Here is a 21,016-nt window from a genome sequence, read left to right as displayed (position 1 = left end):
CATCTTTTCAAGTCTCCAGTCATTCCGTTATGGCAATAGGCGATTCGTTTCCGACACTCGCTGTACACGGTAGACCAATCACAAAGGACAGCGCCATCTGACCAATCACAAGAGTGAGGGCTCACGGAAAGGAGGGGTTTAGAGAGACTGATTCTTTGAACTGCTTCGCACGAGTCGTTTACGTATCATTTAGAAATGAGGTAAAATTAAATAGATTTTTTGAGAAAACTAAAGTGTTTTTTGACCTTGGATGCATGTAAACCTGTTTTAGGAGATTCATAAAACAATATTAGCAAACTTAAAAATGCCATAATAGGGGCACTTGAAGGACTGTGTACACCAATGTCAATAACTATAATGATAAATATAACTATGCGGTTATAATAATCATTCTAATTCTATGAGAATAGCAAAGTCCACACAATAGCTATAACAATAACGACACAGAGAAGCAATTTAGCTAAAGTGTTTTTCCCCCAGCCGTTACCATCTGTTGGTGTGGACGCTAATATAGCTATCATTCTAGGGATCTTTATAGCTATCATTCTTTGCGTGAACAGGTCTTTATGTGCCATGCTTTTCCTTCAATTTCTAATTGATTCTTCTCTCATTTTGATTTGAAGCAAACACCAAACATAACAAACATTTATATAATCTTACAGTGTATTGGGGTATAATAAATTATCAAAATGAAGCAATTACACACCAAAAAAAAAATACTGTGTTCTTTCTCATGTCTTATACACAAACAGCCTTCCATTAGCCAGTGTTTTACCAATACGTGGAATCTTCATTTACAGATTAATGCACAAAGGGACTATTCCATTCAGTAAAGTTACCATGGCTGCGCTTGTGCCAGGCAAGGTAATTTTCAAGGACTAAACATAGAAAACATTTAACCAATGAGACTGATGGAAGCAGCATCGTCAGCCTGATTAAAAACCATACAAATAAATAATAAAAACAAGCCTTCATATCTCACCCTCTGTTCTCTCTATTTACTTTTCCCAAGCTATTTGCACACCATTTGAAAGACCGAGCTCCTTTGTGCTCCTATTAAATAAGATCTCTGCTGGCTTGCCCTCGCTGAAAAGCTAAGTCACTGGTTTTTATATATCAAAATGTAGACATATGGACAAAATGAAATCTGATGTGCATCAAAGACAAAAAATAAATAAAAATGAAGAGGTTGTAGATTGTATCTGTTTATGCAATACTGTGATACGTTTTAAAACATGTGTTTTAATGTTTCCTCAATAACAGTATGCATGGTGAATTTTGTTGCTTATTTGTCAGTAAGATTTTAGATTTAAACAGAAGCCTTCCTTAAAGGGGTCATATAATGCCCATTTTCCACAAGTTGATATTATTCTTTAGGGTCTTAATGAAAAGTCTGTAACATAGTTTGGTTAAAATTTCTCATTGGTAGTGTAAAAAACACCCTGTAAATAACAGCTCTTGTCAGAGCAAGCGGTATTGTGTCATTCTCCTTTAAATGTTAATGAGCTCTGCTGACTCCGCCCCTCTCTTCCAAGCCGCTCTCTGAGGGACTGTTTACTTTAGCCACATTCATTGTGAAACTTGCTAATTAGCACATTATTAGGAAAGGCCATTTGCAAAGATTCATTTAAAAAACCTTGTACTCACTTTTTTTGGAGGTGAAGCTGGATCACGAACGATTCGCGCGAACATAGACGCATTTAGGTAGATGGACGGCGCATTCCCTTCAGAACCAAACCAAATCCTCTTCAACCACTCAGATGTTGGAAGTAAATGACTACTGCTATGTTCATTATTACATCCAACAATAAAACACCTCAATCGCTTAGGAGTCATTCTTGTCTACATCTGCTCAGGCAGTGAAACAACTGATGACAGCTCAGTCAGGGCGGTCTGAGGTAAGACACCAGTGCAGTCTGTGCTAAAATGCTGCTGTCAATCAACAATCGTGGGAGGGGCCTCCGTCCTTGTGACGTCACACGGAAAGACGGCTCGATTTGAGAAAGGGGTAAAGATTTAACGAGATTACAAAAAAAACACTGGGTGTACACACACTGCCAACACACATTTAAATTCAAACAACTTGTAAAAGTGCATGTAGCATTATATGACCCCTTTAAAAATAAGGGTGCTTAAAAGGTTCTTCACAGCGATGCCATAGAAGAACAATTTTTGGTTCCACAAAGAACCATTCAGTCAAAGGTTCTTTAAAGAACCATCTCTTGCTTATGTTTTTTATAATCTGAAGAACCTTCTTTCGCCACAAAGAACCTTTTGTGAAACAGAAAGGTTCTTCAGATGTTGAAGGTTCTTTATGGAACCATTTAGACAAAAAGGTTCTTCTATGGCATCGTGAAGCACCTTTATTTTTAGAGTGTTCCTAAAATCTGACAGGTCAAAGATTCAGATTTTTTTTTTATTAAATTTTTTTCCCTGATGTACAACACGTCGAAAACAAGCCAGCAGGATTTATAAAAGGGAAATGTTTGGCCTTGAAGTGTAGTGCTTCTGCTGCTTGAATGCCTCAAAATTTGGCCAACTTCACACATAAACCTGCTTTTTTTCATGCCTAGGCATCTGTCAGTGTGGAGCCACTGAAGAGCACGAACACATTCATATCAATTAACAAAAGAAGAGAGAGAGTCTGAAAAGGTGATGAGGTCATGGGCGTTTTTATCCTTGTGTAATAGCATTGCTTCTATTTGGATGGAATGCTGTGCACTATGACCACGCCTAGTTTGACTGAAGGTTGGTTGATTGTTAACCCTGGGGCAGAGGCTGGGACTTTTATAACTCTCAGCCATTTGGCACAGACTCTTCATATTAACAGTCTGCAAGAGTGGATGCCTCAATGAGAAGGTAAAGTACAGTGACCTATTGTTGTTGTTGTTTTTATTATAACATGTTAGAACACCATTTGGTAATTTTCATTTTTGCCATACTGTACAATTTCCGAGTAATGTTATACAGTTATTTTTGTTAACATAAGTGATTGGTGCTCATGTTCAAACAAGAAGCTGTTCACTGTGCTGATCTCAAACGGATTCGGATTTTTTTTATTGAAGTGGTAAACGTCATTTCTGAAGTTGTGGTTGTGTGTATCTGCCAGTGTTGTTATTGTTGTATTGTTGTTAACTAGTACTTACTAAAACTATAAGCGGCTTTCATTATTTGAAACAAAGCTGAAATAAAGCATACACAAAATAGTAGATGAAATGTTAACAAACTTAAAAGGAATTTAGAAATGTTGCCTTGGGGTTTTTCTTTAGTAAAGTGGAAAGTTTTTAAAAATGAACAAAAACTAAATTTAAAATGAAAATAGAAAAATGAAAAACATTACAAATTTAAATAAATACAATAGTAAATAACTAATAGCAAAATAACTGGTATCTGTACCTGTGTGTGTTTGAGCTTGTATTTTGATGTGTGTGCAGGTCTCCAGGAGACATTATGGAGTTAACACAAGCTGATAGACAGCATTTAGACAAGAGCAAACAGGATACATGTTCTTTAGGAAACACTGATGACAGCCTGAAATATGATAGTGGGCGCGTAGCCCATGACTTCAGCTGCATCCACAGCAAAGGTACAGCAAATACTCAGATGAAAGGGTGGTGACATGACTGAGTTTCTCTCTTGCAGTACAACAGTGGTACTAGAAACAATTTCTGAAAAGAAATACGGCCCAGCATTGTGGGATAATTCACTTTTTTCAGTTTGATGCCAAATGTAATGAATGTTTTGATTAAAACATGTTCGAACTTAGAGAAAGCAAGTGCAAATAGCGTGGTTTGACATTCAATTATCTATTCAAATGTTGTATCAAGGAAATGAATTGATATAAATGTATAACTTGCACTAAGCCTTTTTGGATAAAAGCTTTTCCACATGAAAAAAAACAAACAAATGTAAATGTAATATTGATTTAAATTAAATTAAACTAAGAGATTTATTTTTAATTCAGCTGCAATTACACAAAGTAAATATTTTCATGCATTCAAATTATTTTCATTAGCAGTGCTTGCAAATGTTTTTCCAATTGCCAAATGAAAACTGCAAACGGTTTTGCAACAGCTCTGGAAACAAGCTGCTGTAAAAAGAAGTGATGAAGCCATGCTGGTAGACAGTAAATTATAACCTTCTGACATTGATTGGCAGCCCAACCTGTTAATGCTGATTATACACGTGACAACTCTTTGAGCAATGTTGACGGGAAATGTGATGCAGAGAGACAAAATGTTGTTTGCAACTACATTGTAGCCAATACATAGTGGTAATACCCTTATGAAAATTAACCATGGTTTTACTACAAATAAAAACCAAAAAGAAAAAATGGTAATCAATATGCCAAAAAAACATGGTTACTACATTTTTACCATAGTAAACCCATGGTTAATTTTCATGAGGGTACTGGACCTGAATCACAAATAATTTGTGAGAATGATGTGCATTTCGTGTTTGTTTAGATCTGCTCCCTGCTGAGGACGGAGAGGAAAAAACCAAGCACTTCCTCCAGGAGTTGGTAAACATCTTGCTGGCCTACATCAGTAAATCCCTCAAACGCAGCTCCAAAGTTCTAGATTTCCACTATCCTCACCAGCTTAAGGAAGGTCTGGAGGGCTTCAGCCTGGATCTCCCTGACCAGCCAGATAACCTGGAGCAGCTGCTGGTGGACTGCAGAGACACACTTAAATATGGAGTTAAAACCGGTAAGAACAAACAAAATAACACAGGTTGTGTTCAGAGGTGTAAAAAGTACTCAAAACTTTTACTCAAGTGAAAGTACAAATACTCAGTGAAAATCTTACTCAATTAAAAGTACAAGTATCTGGCCAAAAACATACTTGAGTAAAAGTAAAAAAGTACAACTTTAAATTGTACTCAAGTATTAAAAAAGCAGAAGTACTTTCTTTTCTGACAGACATTCAGAAGTTTGGTTAAAGGGAGAAAACAAAACAAAATGTAATGTATGTTGTGTACGTGTGTCAAACACGTATATCTAGTGCAACAATAACAATTAAAATGCAGCACAGTGGAACACCGGAAAAAAAATACAAGGAAAGGGATTAAAAGGAAACTCCATCCTCATGCCATCCCATGTGACTTTCATTTATCAGATGAACACAAACTAAGAGTTTTAGAGAAAAAAAATCATGTGTATGGGACATCCAAAAATGACACTTCAAAAACTACACAAAGTGACAGTAACGCGTGCAACCCCTTTTAATGAATCAGTGTCTTCTTAAGTGAAATGATAGGCTTATGTAAGAAGGATACAAATACTAATATTTTAAATTTGACCGTCGTGTTCACTTTGTGTGGGTTCTGAAGTGGTTCTGTTTTGCATTATCTGGACTAAAAATCTTTGCTTGTGTTCATCTGAAGAAAGAAAGTCATAAACATCTGGGATGACATGAGGGTGAGTAAATGATGAGCGAATTTTTATTTTTGGGTGAACTATTCCTTTGAAGAGCAAGATGTAATGCAGAGGCTAGGAACATATTCCAGACAGAATACTAGAATGTGTTGAATTAATGTGGAGAGTCATAGAATTAAAACATACAACATTAACGTTTTGAAAGGCCACTTTTTTGTGTGTTGTTAGTCTTTTAATTATTTATTTGGGGCTTTTAGAGTTTGTTTTTTTTCTCAGCAAATATTGATAAATAATTATTTGTTACTATTTAGATTAATTAATGAGCAAATCATGTAATTATTAAGATTTAAAAAAACAAAAAACATTGACAGTCCTGATTCCTACTCAATGTGTCATATAATGACATATTATACATACAACTTATCCACTACCTGGTGAGAACATCACTAAACATGAATTACAATTAATTTAACAAACAATGCTTATTTAAACACTTTTGGAGATTTTTAATTAATTAAGAAAATATTTCCACAAAAATATTAATGGTAGAATATTAATGGTAGAATTCTGATCACTGATTTTATTTGCACTCAATCTTGTGCATTCAGCTAATATATTACACAGCTAATCAAAACAGAACGAATAATGAATAAATATTTTTTGGGAAAATGCAACTTTGCTACATCAATGTGCTTGCTTGGATTTGATGGTGAACTTTTGATGCCAGACATTTACCTGATGAAAGTCATAATGAAGTAGAAATATGTGTGCTTGATGCATGAAACAATGATCATTGGTTCTCACATCAGGCACGCACGTTTGAGCTTCCGTTTACCATATTTAATGTGCATGAGATAAAATAAAAATGTAATGTACTTTTCAAGATGAAATAAAAAAAAAGTACAAGTAGTCAGTTTAAATTGTACTTGAATAAAGTACAAATCCCCCAAAATAATACTTAAGTAAAGTAATCAAGTAAAATTACTCAAGTATTTTACACCTCTGGTTGTGTTTAGTGGAAGCTTTTGTCAATGTTGTCCTTTAATGTTGCCAGGTCATCCAAGATTTTTCAACCAGCTGTCAACTGGACTTGACATCATTGGTCTGGCAGGAGAATGGTTGACGTCCACAGCAAATACAAACATGTAAGACACTTTCATTTCTTCTATAATATATACATTCATTCTATAATTATGAATGAAAAGAAAAAAATGTAAGGGCAGCCAGGGATGAACACATTTAAAATTAGGTAGCCTATAGGGATGAAACTAATTCTGGTTCAGCATTGATTTAAACATGCAGCCTTGGTGAGCATGAGAGACTGCTTGAAAAAAAAAAAAATATATATATATATATATATATGTATATATATATATATATTAGTGGTGGGCCGTTATCGGCGTTAACGTGCTGCGTTAAGGTGAGACTCTTATCGGGCGATAAAAAAATTATCGCCGTTAATCTATTCTCAAAGTTGGGTTGGGAGCTGGGTCTATACTACGCAAGCTATGATGACTTTCACCTTGATATTTTAGCGCGGATGTATACCCAGCCGAATTGCACTGTAGGGGGCGAGAACGAGTCTTCGAACCTGTGTGTATGCGTGCTAACATGGATGCAGCTATGAAGCCGCTGGGTTTGCTTCAGGGAAAATTTATTTTTAAGAAGCTTCCCAATGGAAATCGGCAAGTCTGTCTCTACGTTACATGGTCGCTCTCTGTATCGCGCACAGCGGAGTTCCGCCCGGTTCGCACACACACACACACACACACACACAAACAAACAAACGTGAGCGCACACACACTCCCACTCCTATTTGTAAATATTAAGCCGCAAAACGACTATTTAAATATGACTTCTGCGTGTCTCTGTGTTAATGTATGGCGCAGACGCATGGGTTTGTTCACTACTCATACAGAAGACCGCGTGGCGCTTGCGGCGATATTAACGTCTGTCGTCTCACTAAATGAGGACATAAATACATGAACAACATCTCCAGAACTGCTCTGAGAGTCACTTCATGAGCATTCGAGCGTTTCATTTGAGAAAAACTATCCTCACGGCAACCCGTCAAAATAAAAGTTCGGTTTCACTTGAAGACATTGGGCAGAACGTAATAGGCTACTACTACTAAAACTATTAAAACCTTATCTTTAAGGAATAATCATACAATGTCTTCAATGTTATTATCAATATTAAATTCTTGATGACTGCTAGTTGTTTACTACTAGTAGTGAATTTATTCTGATCTACTTGGCAGAATTCAAATGAGCCATTTTAATCTAGATTAATTCCAAGATTACAGTGAGATTAATCTAGATTAAAAAAATTAATCTATGCCCACCACTAATATATATAAACACACACACACACACACACACACACACACACACACATTGAACATAAAAGAAGATATTTTGAAGAATGCTGGTAATCAAACAGTTGATGGTCCCCATTGACTTCCATAGTTTGCCATTCCCTACTATGGAATTCAATGGCGACCAACAACTGTTCTTCAAGATATCTTCTTTTGTGTTCAAAATAAGAAAGAAATCTATAGAGACTTGTAACGACATGAGGGTGAGTAAACGATGACAAATTTTTCATTTTTGGGTGAACTATTCCTTTGTCAAACTCAGTTCCTGGAGGGCTACAGCCCTGCAGATTTTAGATTCAACCCTAATTAAATGCACCTGATCCAGCTAATCAAGTCTTTCAGGCCGTTTCTCAAACGGAAGGCTGCATCCTCCGTAGGTCACATTTGTAGGCTGCATACGTCATAAAGAAGATCTTATCTTAGAATATTAACAGTTCTGAATTTGACCATTATTCTTAGTTAAGTGTAAATTGTTGTAATATGCTTTTGACTTGCAAATGTAATGCTCAGTTAACTGAAATAAACCAGGCTTGATGGCGTATTCAGCCTACAAATGCGACCTCCGGAGGATGCAGCCTTCCGTTTGAGAAACGGCCTCAGGTTTATTTTAAAACTACATGGTTTGTGAGTTGGAGCAGGGCTGGAACTAAACTCTGCAAGACTGTGGCCCACCAGGAATGGAGTTTGATACCCCTGCTTTAAGTGGATTAAATGATTGAAGAAGTAATTTTCATTAAAAGCTATGAAAAAAAAAAAATCTTAAGATGCATTCAGAAAATAGATTTTCCATTTCCAAACTGTCTTTAAATCAAAGTTTGTTCCCATTATGCCCTATTTCCTTTACATTTCATCAAGGCACGTATGTTCTTCTCTGTTTACAGGTTCACTTATGAAATATCCCCGGTCTTTATACTCATGGAGGAAGTAGTTCTGAGAAAAATGCATTCAATTATTGGATGGCCAGAAGAAGATGGAGATGGCATCTTTTGTCCTGGTAACAAGCTGAAAGCACAAAAATACAAGAAGCATTTATATTTGCGTTTTGAAAAATGAACATTGGAACTTTTCCATCATTAGTATTTCATTAAACAGCTAATGGCTTTCTCCGCAGGAGGCACCATGTCCAATCTGTACAGTGTGTTGTTGGCTAGGTTTCATCTCTTTCCGGCGGTGAAGACTCACGGGATGTCTGCGATACCTCGCCTGGCACTGTTCACCTCCGCGCACGTACATGATCTCATTATTGTTTCCTCCACTCTCAGCGGGCGTGCTGTGACAGTTCCACTTACTCAATGAGACACATAGCACAACACATTTCAGCTATTACCTCCTGACCCGCTGATTGGGAGGTCAGACGTTACGTGTCACAGCAGTGTTTTTTAAAAGTGCTGATAAACTGCCGTTAATTCAAATATTTCATGTCTTGTTATGGTAAAGCAGGTCAGATCATGTTAGCTGTTTGCCTGTGCATGTTTAACATACACTTTCCTTATTAGAGTCATTATTCAATCAAGAAGTCTGCAGCAGTTCTCGGCATCGGCTCTGAAAATGTTATAGTCGTCAAATGTGACGAAAGGTAAGATTGGTGGTTGGAATCATAAGTCCATCATTTGCAATGTGTCCAATTTACCAAAATTAATAAAATGTTTTGGTTTCTCTCTGTTAGGGGGAAGATGATCTCATCAGAACTGAACTCCAGCATTGAGGCAGCAAAGTCTAAGGTTAGTCAAATGAGTTGACTTTGAGCTGAATATTCAATATTATAAAAGTTTGTGGTAACACTTTAGCATAGGGACAAATTCTCACTATTGACTAGTTGCTTATTTGCATGCCTATTAATAACATATGTGACCCTGGACCACATAACCAGTCAATTTCTGAAAGCTGAATAAATAAGCTTTCCATTGATGCATGGATTGTTAGGATTGGACAATATTTGGCCGAGATACAACTATTTTAAAATCTGGAATCTGAGGGTGCAAAAAAATCCAAATATTGAGAAAATCGCCTTTAAAGTTGTCCAAATTAATTCTTAGCAATGCATATTAGTAATTAAAAATGACATTTTGATATATTTACAGTAGTAAATTTACAAAATATCTTCATGGAATATGATCTTTACTTAATATACTAATGATTTTTGGCATGAAAGAAAAATCTATCATTTTAACCCATACAGTGTATTTTTGGCTATTGCTACAAATATACCCCAGCGACTTAAGACTGGTTTTGTGGTCCAGGGTCACATATTGTCTGTTGATTAGTACATATAATAAGGCACATATTGTGCATGACCACATTCTACATATCTAATCCTACCCAACACCTAAACCTAAAGTTTCCATCAGCTGAACAATCCGTATGTTGTATACAACAATACAGTTCACTGTACTTCTATCCCTCGCAACCTTGTTTTCATTTCTGTCAAAAATTAAATATGACATGACCCTGACCAAGTTCTATAGCACTTTTTATCACTCGCTAATCTGTATTTGACTATGATCTGTAGAACCGGACATATTTTGTCTAAAATGCCTGGTTTACTCAATATCAGTGTATTATTTAGAGGACTGTTATACATGCTTGTATAAAGCCATTTTCTCTTGCAATCATGCTGTAGTAGTGGACTAAATCTCACACATTTTAGACGTGTGAGATGTGGTTATTAAGTTACATTATATGGAATCTAAAACTAAACATTATGTGATGTTATGTTAAGCCGAAAAAAGAAAATGTGGCTGATTATAATTTCAGTCCTGCTTCTCAGTCAAACTCATCAAATCAGTAGAAATGTGTCATAATATCCCTTCAGTCAGAACTTGGATACAATTGTGATTTTATTCCCCTTCTGTCTCTCCATGTTTTCATTATTGCCAACAGCAGTATGCACGAAATGTGGCAACTAGGTTACTGAGTTGTGTCACCTACTGATTCTGTTAAAATAAATGCCAGTTCTACCACTTTAAGATGTAAGCGTTAACATGCGAGTGAGGGGTTACCTGTTCAGCTGTAGCCAAAAATTATGAATATATCCTGCAATGTAATAAATCACGAATGGGGCATTTTTATGCTTTTCTTTTGTTTTTTCCCCTAAAATTATTTTGCAAGTTAGATGCAGCCATTGCATATTAAATTAACTTCCATTGAAATGTACATTTCTGCAGTGCACATACTGAAAAATGATGGAAAAAATAGTCAGGTCTACTGTATATCTCACAAGCTTGCACACCTTATATTCAGGTCAACAATAATTTTGCTCATGCACTGGAAAAAAAAAAGTTTAGAAACATTTTTCACACAGAAATTGATAACATTTTTTTTTAAACAGTTACTAAGAGACAGTATAGTAACACTGAATTAAATGTGAAATTTTGAAGTAGAAAAAACAGAATAGTATTTTCTTGTAAAGACCAATTCACACTGCTCCAACAGATGCAGACAAACAGTGACAGACATATTTGTCAGGTTTTAGATTCAGGTGTCTATTGGCGTTGGTCGATGCTTATTTTTGTTGACTGAACATGTTGAATTGGCGTTTGTTGGGTCTTGGAATGTATTAGAAGTAACATACTGTAATCTGGTAACCTTAAAAAAAAAATTAAGACTTTAAAAAGATTAGAGTATGTTTAACTAGAATTTCTATTTCTGTCATTCTGCTTCAAAATGTCTTTGCACTTCTGAAATTTACTGGCAATTTCTAAGTGAAAATTGTTTCTATGCCAAATTTTTTCATTGTGTGATATCTTGTGTCTTCTACATTTACCAAATCCCTGTTTGCTGTCTATAGGGTCTGGTGCCATTCTATGTCAACGCAACGGCAGGAACCACAGTCTATGGAGCCTTTGACCCTCTGAATGAAATAGCAGACATTTGTGAACACCATGGCCTATGGATGCATGTGGATGTAAAGTGTTTTATCGTATTAGGTACATTTTATTAAATATTGTCAGAATGATGCAGTGCTTTAATGCTCTCACTTCATTTAGGCTGCTTGGGGTGGAGGCTTGCTTCTCTCCAACAAACATCGTGTGAAACTGCAAGGAATTGAAAGGTAACCCAAGTCATTTTGATTGTATAATGTGTTCCTGTCATTCAGTGCCATAAGAAACTCCAAGGTCATGGGTTTGATTCACTGGGAATTCATGAAATGATTCAGGAAAATTTACACCTTGAGTGCAGTGCAAATTGGTTTGGATAAAAGCCTCCACTAAAAGCATAATTGTTAACTGGGAAACTCAGTCAATTTAACTGTTGGGAGTGCAGATATCATTAACTCAAAAAAGAGTTCATTTTAACTCTATCAGAGATTGATTGATACTTGCAAATTTGATGTGCCACGGAACAATAATGGGGTGACTGTTTGCACAGCTTGAAACATTTTCTGATCCCACTGTGTCTATTGGTAAAATGACAAAATATTTAAAAAGTACTAATAAATGGCCAATATGCTAGTAGTATGCATGCTAATAAGCAACTAGTTAATTACGAATAGTGTTCCCTATTCTAAAGTGTTACCATACTTTTTTAGTATGTTTATGTTCGTATGCTACCTGTTTATCAACTAGTAGGACTGTCTAGTTGCTTTTAAATCTTGTTAGCTAATGCAAGCGTGGGCTGCTTCATCTACCTTAAATGTCAGCAGTCAGTTCTCTGGACACTTCTTCAACATCCCTGTGTTTCATTTTCTTTTAATCAAGACAAAGTGCCGCCTTCATTGCCATTACGAATGGTGTTCTGCAGGATAATTCACGTAATTTCTCTACAATTTTAGCTCCAAAAGGAGTATGGTGAAAACACATTGACATTTACTCTGTGAGACTGTGTTAAAACATAACTCACTCACCCCCGTCAGCCTAAAAACTTTCTTATATTCATTTCTTTTGTACTGATGGTTGGTCAGAACCTGCAATTACAGCCTTGCTCAGAATACATCAAATTGATGAAAATTTTCTGTCTAATGGATTCCACCTCCACTTTCACCTCCATTTCAAAAATCCTTTCATATTTTGAATGTGTACTTTAAATTGGTGGAATTATTTCAACATATAAAATCATCAGTCTATTCATATGCTTTCATCCAGAGCCCATTCTGTGACCTGGAACCCGCACAAGATGATGGGCGTCCCACTGCAATGCTCAACCATTCTAGTGAAGAGGAAGGTGAGCTGAGCTGGAGGGTGTAATCTACAAGGTTAAGAATAAATAAATAAATAAAATAGTAAAAAAATTAAATAAAATAATAATAATAATAAATATATTTTTTATGTTTATTACTGCTCTGAAGAAACTGCATAACATAAATTTACTTAACAGATTAGGTTATTTCCAGAATAAAAAATTATAATTTACTCACCCCCATGTCATACAAGAGTTTTTGAGGAAAACATTCTATGGATTTTTCTCCATATAGTGGACTTCAATTGGAACCAAGGGGTTGAAGATCCGAATTGCAGTTTCAAATGCAGCTTCAAAGCACTCCAAACGATCCCAGCTGAGCAATAAGGGTCTTATATAGTGAAACGATCGGTCATTGTCATTTTCTAAAATAAATAAATAAATACAATTACAGTGAGGAAAATAAGTATTTGAACACCCTGCTATTTTGCAAGTTCTCCCACTTAGAAATCATGGAGGGGTCTGAAATTGTCATCGTAGGTGCATGTCCACTGTGAGAGACATAATCTAAAAAAAAATCCAGAAATCACAATGTATGATTTTTAACTATTTATTTGTATGATACAGCTGCAAATAAGTATTTGAACACCTGAGAAAATCAATGTTAATATTTGGAACAGTAGCCTTTGTTTGCAATTACAGAGGTCAAACGTTTCCTGTAGTTTTTCACCAGGTTTGCACACACTGCAGGAGGGATTTTGGCCCACTCCTCCACACAGATCTTCTCTAGATCAGTCAGGTTTCTGGCCTGTCGCTGAGAAACACGGAGTTTGAGCTCCCTCAAAGATTCTCTATTGGGTTTAGGTCTGGAGACTGGCTAGGCCACGCCAGAACCTTGATATGCTTCTTACAGAGCCACTCCTTGGTTATCCTGGCTGTGTGCTTGGTCATTGTCATGTTGGAAGACCCAGCCTCGACCCATCTTCAATGCTCTAACTGAGGGAAGGAGGTTGTTCCCCAAAATCTCGCAATACATGGCCCCGGTCATCCTCTCCTTAATACAGTGCAGTCGCCCTGTCCCATGTGCAGAAAAACACCCCAAAGCATGATGCTACCACCCCATGCTTCACAGTAGGGATGGTGTTCTTGGGATGGTACTCATCATTCTTCTTCCTCCAAACACGTTTAGTGGAATTATGACCAAAAGTTCTATTTTGGTCTCATCTGACCACATGACTTTCTCCCATGACTCCTCTGGATCATCCAAATGGTCATTGGCAAACTTAAGTCGGGCCTGGACATGTGCTGGTTTAAGCAGGGGAACCTTCCGTGCCATGCATGATTTCAAACCATGACGTCTTAGTGTATTACCAACAGTAACCTTGGAAGCGGTGGTGCCAGCTCTTTTCAGGTCATTGACCAGCTCCTCCCGTGTAATTCTGGGCTGATTTCTCACCTTTCTTAGGATCATTGAGACCCCACGAGGTGAGATCTTGCATGGAGCCCCAGTCCGAGGGAGATTGACAGTCATGTTTAGCTTCTTCCATTTTCTAATGATTGCTCCAACAGTGGACCTTTTTGACCAAGCTGCTTGGCAATTTCCCGTAGCCCTTTCCAGCCTTGTGGAGGTGTACAATTTTGTCTCTAGTGTCTTTGGACAGCTCTTTGGTCTTGGCCATGTTAGTAGTTGGATTCTTACTGATTGTATGGGGTGGACAGGTGTCTTTATGCAGCTAACGACCTCAAACAGGTGCATCTAATTTAGGATAATAAATGGAGTGGAGGTGGACATTTTAAAGGCAGACTAACAGGTCTTTGAGGGTCAGAATTCTAGCTGATAGACAGGTGTTCAAATACTTATTTGCAGCTGTATCATACAAATAAATAGTTAAAAATCATACATTGTGATTTCTGGATTTTTTTTTAGATTATGTCTCTCACAGTGGACATGCACCTACGATGACAATTTCAAACCCTCCATGATTTCTAAGTGGGAGAACTTGCAAAATAGCAGGGTGTTCAAATACTTATTTTCCTCACTGTATATACTGTTTAACCACAAATGCTCATCATCGGAAGTACCGATCCTGTGTTTACAAAGCGAAAATGCAAAGAAAGTCAAATGCCCTTTACAAAAAAAGGTAAAACAGAGTAAATGAGAGAGATTTTTTTGCCCTACCCTACCTCTTTGAGTTGAGCATGCACATCACAGAGCTAGTGCAAGATGAACATTTGTGGTTAAAAGTATGGAAATTTGTATTTATTTATTTATTTTTTTAGAAATTGACAGATCGTTTCGCTAGTGTAGAGCCCTTTGAAGCTGCACTGAAACTGCAATTTGGACCTTCAAACCCATTGATCCCCATTGAAGTCCACTATATGGAGAAAAATCCTGAAATGTTTTCCTCAAAAACCTTAATTTCTTTCTGACTGAAGAAAGCAAGACATAAACATCTTGGTTGACATGTGGGTGAGTAAATTATCAGGAAATTTTTATTCCAGAAGTGAACTAATCCATATATATATATATATATATATATATATATATAACCTATATAGGTGAATTTACACAAATTGATTTTGTTTAGAAGGGCATGCCATTGATTGTTAACATTGTGCCTCGGTTTTGGTAGTCTCGGCCTTTTGTGATGGTTGTATTTTTTCCTCAATTTTCCTGAGTGACACAGTTGGCTCTCAATATCAATATCTGAGCACAAATGATTGCAGACTGCAGAGCATGCAAGACAGTCAAAGAAGGGTTGGGTTGCAACAAAGGATTCAAGGCTTTGCCAAGAACAGTGGGCAGCTTTACTGCTCAGGACAAACCAGGAAGTCATACACCATCACAATAGGCTGCAAAGAATCATTGATGCTTGAGGAGGTTTTGAAAACCAAGGCCATGTGTTGTTCTCAGGGCCTCCTGCAGGAATGCAATCAGCTGTGTGCCGAGTATCTCTTCCAGCCCGACAAGCACTATGATGTGTCCTACGACACTGGGGACAAAAGCATTCAGTGCGGACGGCACGTAGACGTCTTCAAACTCTGGCTCATGTGGAAGGCAAAGGTATGACAGACAATCTCCTTATTCAAACCAAATATGTTTTCAACCATCATCAGAAATGAGCTGGAAAATGACCGCTCCCATATATAAAAAAAACAGCTCTTTTTTGTGGAGAAGTGAGGAAGAAAGAAGTAGAGAAGAAAGATTGTTTTTGTTTGAAATATCCAGAATTGAGAAGTAGAAATTGTACACCAATTATTTTAGGAAAACATATTTTATTTATTCTTTTATATAACTGTATTCTACTATTCTTTTCTGTGAGTGAGCCTTTAATTTCATACTTTTAAAATGTTTATTTCTCTATTGTGCTTCACAAGATACACAAAGAGGCCACAAAGATTTAAATGTGACGAATGACAGAAACAGCACTATGCCTTGAAGCACAACCATCCAAATACTTTTTTTGTTCTTATAGACAAAGCAAATATTAAATACATTCTTTGTAGGGATCTGAGGGTTTTGAAGCACAGATCAACCACTGCCTGGAAAATGCAGAGTACCTTTACTACAAGCTGAAGAAAAGAACAGACTTTCAGCTTGTCTTCAAAGGAAAGGTAAGTGCCATGTTTCTGTAAACTTTCAGCATATTTTAAGATAAAAACTGCTGAATGATTCTAACAGTTGTTAGAGCTCATCGCTTTATTATCTCACATGTATTATTTCAGCCCGAACACAGTAATGTCTGCTTTTGGTATCTCCCAAAACAACTGCAAAGTATTCCTCCAGGCCCAGAGCGAGACAGAGAACTTCACATGGTAAGTCAAGAAATGAAGCCTTTTCATTTCTTAATTAACCAGTAAATGCAGGAAGACAAATGAGTCTAGGTTTGCTTATTTACAGAGCTGTTCCCATTATCTGCTTATAAGCTGACATTATTAATTCCCACAGGTGGCTCCAAAAATCAAGACAAAGATGATGGAGGAAGGATTCACAATGATTGGCTATCAACCTCTGGAAGAAAAAGTGAATTTCTTCCGCTGTGTTTTTTCCAACCCAGCCACTCAGAGGGAGGATGTGGACTTTCTAATAGACAAAATCGCCCATCTGGGCATTGAACTCTACAGTCTTTCTTAAAAAAATCACAGGATAAATATTTATTTATTTATAGCCTTTTTTCTTTATACCTCTGATTCCAGTTATCAGTACATACAGCACTGTGAGCAAAAGAATTTACCGCTTTTATTTTGAATCTGTCTTTGAACATTTTTTATATTAGCAATTATTAATAATTTATTATTCATCTAGGTGAAGTGTTCTATACGTGATCTCCTTTACAAATCCTGATAGCTTTTGACGGATGAACATCTGAAATAAATTATAAATGAGATTTGAAAGACATAATAGTGGAGCCACATTGACCAAAGGGAATAGATGATCACTTGCTGATTTTCATGAAACCAGCATGCTGCTGTAAGATGAGTCATTCCTTATATACCATGACTAAACTGCACCTGCTCTTAATCAAGATGTACAAATGATTTGTGTGTGTGTGTGTGTGTGTGTGTGCGTACCTGTTTTTCTATTCAAGTGGGGACTTAAACCTGAATACACACAGACTCATGTGGACTCGTGTCACGGTGGGGACCTAAATTGAGGTCCCCACAGGTAAACAAGCTAATAAATCACACAGAATGAAGTTTTTTGAAAATCTAAAAATGCAGAAAGTTTCCTGTAAGGGGTAGGTTTAGGTGTAGAGTTGGTGTAGGGCAATAGAATATACGGTCTGTACTGTAGAAAAAGCATTACGCCTATGGAGAGTCCCCACAAGGATAGCAAACCAGGTGTGTGTGTGTGTGTGTGTGTGTGTGTGTGTGTGTGAATTTTGAAGGGAAAGTGGAATTACTCAGGTTTCTGTTTTGCAGTCTACTAGTGCCTCCTGCTGGTAGGATCTAATAATGGCTGGAGCTACTAAATTAATAGGCCTAATAGAGATTGAGAGATACTGAAAACGGTACAAGAGTCAAATATTCATGCTAACATTCATTTAAATAGCATATTTCAATTAACATGCTCAAATCAAGCATTCTGTGTCTGAATTAGTTGGGTTTCATGCTTCACTTGTTGTCCTACATGAAAGAATTATGCGTGAAAAAGTGATTTTACACATTTATTTATTTGTACACCACCTGCTGTTATAGCTCCATTAGTAATAAAATTATATAGCATGCAGGTCCCTCTGAATTTAGGTTTCTTATTGCAGCACAAGCCGTTAGCTGGGATTAATTTGTCTTCAAGCCTACAATTGACAGTTAAGATTGAAAATCGGTCAGAACGAATTATTTTTTTTTACGCTTTTTGTCCCAAGTTTTGTACTGACTCCTGACAATATTTTTTATCCATATATTCCCAAATATATATTTCAAAAGCAGATGACAACATTCTTGTGCAGCGCATAAGAGGATTTGTGAGTGCGTGTGACTGTGAAGATGGATTGTGTCAGTGTTGTGTGTTAATGGCCTGTTAAAGGCCCCTTTGGATAGGTGATTTACTAAAGTTAGAGGAGAAACCGACATGTGGACAACACCATCAATCTTGTACAGTGCTGCCTGGCACTTTGCATCATTTCAGCAAATGCGTGCAGTTCTGTTGCATGTTGACAGATGCAGGCTGAGGTAAATGAGGTGTGCTCTTTTGGCATTGTTAGGCAGAGCTCTAAATATGCAGGTACTGACACAATAACATGCTCCAAAAATGTGGAGGCTGCTGGAACACCACACCCATATTTTCTTATGAAACATTTCATTTCTAAGAAATGGGATTAATAAGAAGTTCTTCCTCCTTTTGCTGCTGTAACAGCTGACACTCTTCTACATAAACACATTTATTTATTTAGCAGATGTTTTAATCCAAAACAATGCCCTTCCACTATATGTACATTCTTTAAAATACACACACACAAAATATATATATATATATATATATATATATATATATATATATATGTATGTATAGCTGTAAAAACAGGGCATAATGTAGGCCTACTGCAATAATACAATGTAATTTTCTTTGTTGATTTTTTTACAGGCGTTTTACATGCATTTTGAATTTTATATATATATATATATATATATTAGTGCTGTCAATCGATTAAAAATTAATCGCATTAATCACAGTCATGGACTGTGATTAATCATGATTAATCGCAAATTTAAAATACTAGGATTTACTTGTAAATGTGTTGAAAAAGAAATGCACGACAAACTAGTTTAAGGAAACAGAACCTTTCACACTTCCGCAGGTATGAGACATTCTTTAACATTATTCTTTTGTTTTTATTCAGCCATTATCAGCCTTTAAACTGGCAATAACACGTTTACCAAGCCACAGTATACATTTACCCAACTATTATCAAAAGTATTTCTAAATAAATACAACAAAACATTTCTTACGACCTTACGTGAAGTATTGTGACAAAATGCATTATGAATCAGCATATTTGAGTTTGCGCTGAAGGAGCTTCAAAGGTTTCTAACTTAGTCACAACGCGTTTGGCTGCGTTGAGTAATGTAGCCTATCACTTACAGACGTATCCACTCATTATAACAAACAACGCGAAGACAGGCTGTGAATTAGAGATTCACTGTGCAGTGTGAGGAGCTGATTATAATAGAGTTTTGTGAGATAGCAAACTAAGATGAGTGACAGCTTTTAATGATTATTAAGGGAGTTTGCAAATGTGATTGATTTAATACAACAGTTCATTAAACAAGAAGTTCATATTAATTTAAGTGACTTATATTTTCTGACTACAACAGTATTGCCTTATTTTGCTCTATTTTGTCAAGGAAAATAGTTTCTGACAAAGTAACAGCTGAGCCGCTGCGCATCTCCATTCAAACACAGCGGTGTTTTGTTTATGCATGAGCTGTGTTTTTAAACGAATCTAGTGTCAATAAAGACAGTCATGTACTTCATTCCTGAATGAATCAGCCGTTCAAAGGAATCAAATAAATGAATGATTCAGTGATAAAATCAGTGACATGCCACCACCTGCTGGCAGTTTTAGTTTAATTTTTAAAGTGTTTTTCATCTTATTTAAATCATTTTATATTTTTATATTCAAAAATGTATATTTAAAACATTAACCTCAACATGAATTTATGAATTTAATTGCACTCTCAGCCTCATTAAACATTTGAAAATACACCTACAAGCCACTTGTGTGTTCTTCTGTGCCACCTCTGTAGTACAAATTTATTCCTTAAATACTGATTTAATTTGATTGATAACTTATTCTTATTATACTTTTTATTCTGTTGTTTTAATTAGAAATTTTAAAAAACTTATACATTTTTGAATTGATAAATAAAAGATGACATACTTTTAATAAAGTTAGAAAAATGCCATTATAAAGGTAAAAACAAAATTCCCTGTAAATTACTTTGAGTCAAATATCACCTCATAATGGGAAGGTTAATTTTTTATCAGAATTTTTAATTATTGATTAGAAGGTGCTCCTAAATTTTTGACCATGCTCCTAAAAAGAAAAGTAAGCGTACCCTGTTACTCCATCAGTTGATCTGTAAATTATTGCAGATTTGGGCAACATTTAATGCACTATCTTTGGCTCTTAAAGTCACATATGTAGAACAGTTTTTGTTACCCAGACAGACAAGTAGTATTTTATTAATTTATGTCTGACAACAGAAACAGAAAATATTTAAATTAAGCACTGACAGCATATTTCCACACAAATGTAGGGTTTATGATAAATAATCGAAATGAAGAGGAAAGCTGTCAACATCCACCTTCTTCAGCAAAAAGTCTGTAAATTCTGAGAACATTTAGGGCTTCATTTACTGCAACAGTCAGTGTACCAATTGTTTTGATGAAGTGATGGGTTAAACATCTATGCTTCTTGTTTACTTTTACTCTCATTTGAAATGAATTTGCACTCCAAATAAATAGGAGGGTACTTGCAGTTGAATTGCAGAGCGACTTTTTTTCTATTTTGCTCTATACAGAATTTTTATATTTTGCTCTGTATAGTAATAGCCTACTGAACTTTATATGCTCCCAGAATGAATGGTAACACCAAAAATTATTATCTGCCATTAGATTTAGGCATGCAACACTTTTTTGTATT

At 36.1% G+C, this 21,016-nt stretch overlaps 1 protein-coding gene across 3 annotated transcripts; it reads left to right on the top strand.

Moving 5' to 3' along the window:
* Positions 1–1,072: 1,072 nt before the first annotated feature.
* gad3 (glutamate decarboxylase 3) lies at positions 1,073–18,159 on the top strand. Of its 3 annotated transcripts, XM_058754355.1 has the most exons (17): positions 1,073–1,898; positions 2,574–2,859; positions 3,435–3,586; positions 4,467–4,522; positions 4,601–4,709; positions 6,432–6,522; positions 8,636–8,748; positions 8,866–8,981; positions 9,251–9,330; positions 9,421–9,475; positions 11,542–11,658; positions 11,741–11,805; positions 12,836–12,914; positions 15,784–15,933; positions 16,377–16,484; positions 16,596–16,685; positions 16,819–18,159. In XM_058754355.1, exons 2-17 carry the CDS (start codon positions 2,852–2,854, stop codon positions 17,002–17,004), a joined length of 1,575 nt encoding a protein of 524 aa, XP_058610338.1. In that variant the 5' UTR covers positions 1,073–1,898; positions 2,574–2,851; the 3' UTR covers positions 17,005–18,159. The 3 variants fall into 3 exon arrangements, with proteins under 3 accessions (XP_058610338.1, XP_058610325.1, XP_058610331.1); XM_058754342.1 differs by having other exon boundaries at positions 1,074–1,898; positions 4,467–4,709; XM_058754348.1 differs by lacking the exon at positions 2,574–2,859 and having other exon boundaries at positions 1,074–1,898; positions 4,467–4,709.
* Positions 18,160–21,016: the final 2,857 nt, after the last annotated feature.

The sequence above is a fragment of the Onychostoma macrolepis genome, chromosome 02 (assembly GCF_012432095.1).
Source record: "Onychostoma macrolepis isolate SWU-2019 chromosome 02, ASM1243209v1, whole genome shotgun sequence".
Classification (NCBI taxonomy): domain Eukaryota; kingdom Metazoa; phylum Chordata; class Actinopteri; order Cypriniformes; family Cyprinidae; genus Onychostoma; species Onychostoma macrolepis.
This window is presented reverse-complemented; position numbering and strand designations above follow the sequence as displayed.

Excerpts from the sequence above, each read along its gene's own strand:
- gad3 (XM_058754342.1), top strand. Across the intron at positions 9,476-11,541 it reads TTGAGGCAGCAAAGTCTAAG|GGTCTGGTGCCATTCTATGT; the intron begins GTTAGTCAAATG and ends TGCTGTCTATAG. Across the intron at positions 12,915-15,783 it reads CCATTCTAGTGAAGAGGAAG|GGCCTCCTGCAGGAATGCAA; the intron begins GTGAGCTGAGCT and ends TGTTGTTCTCAG.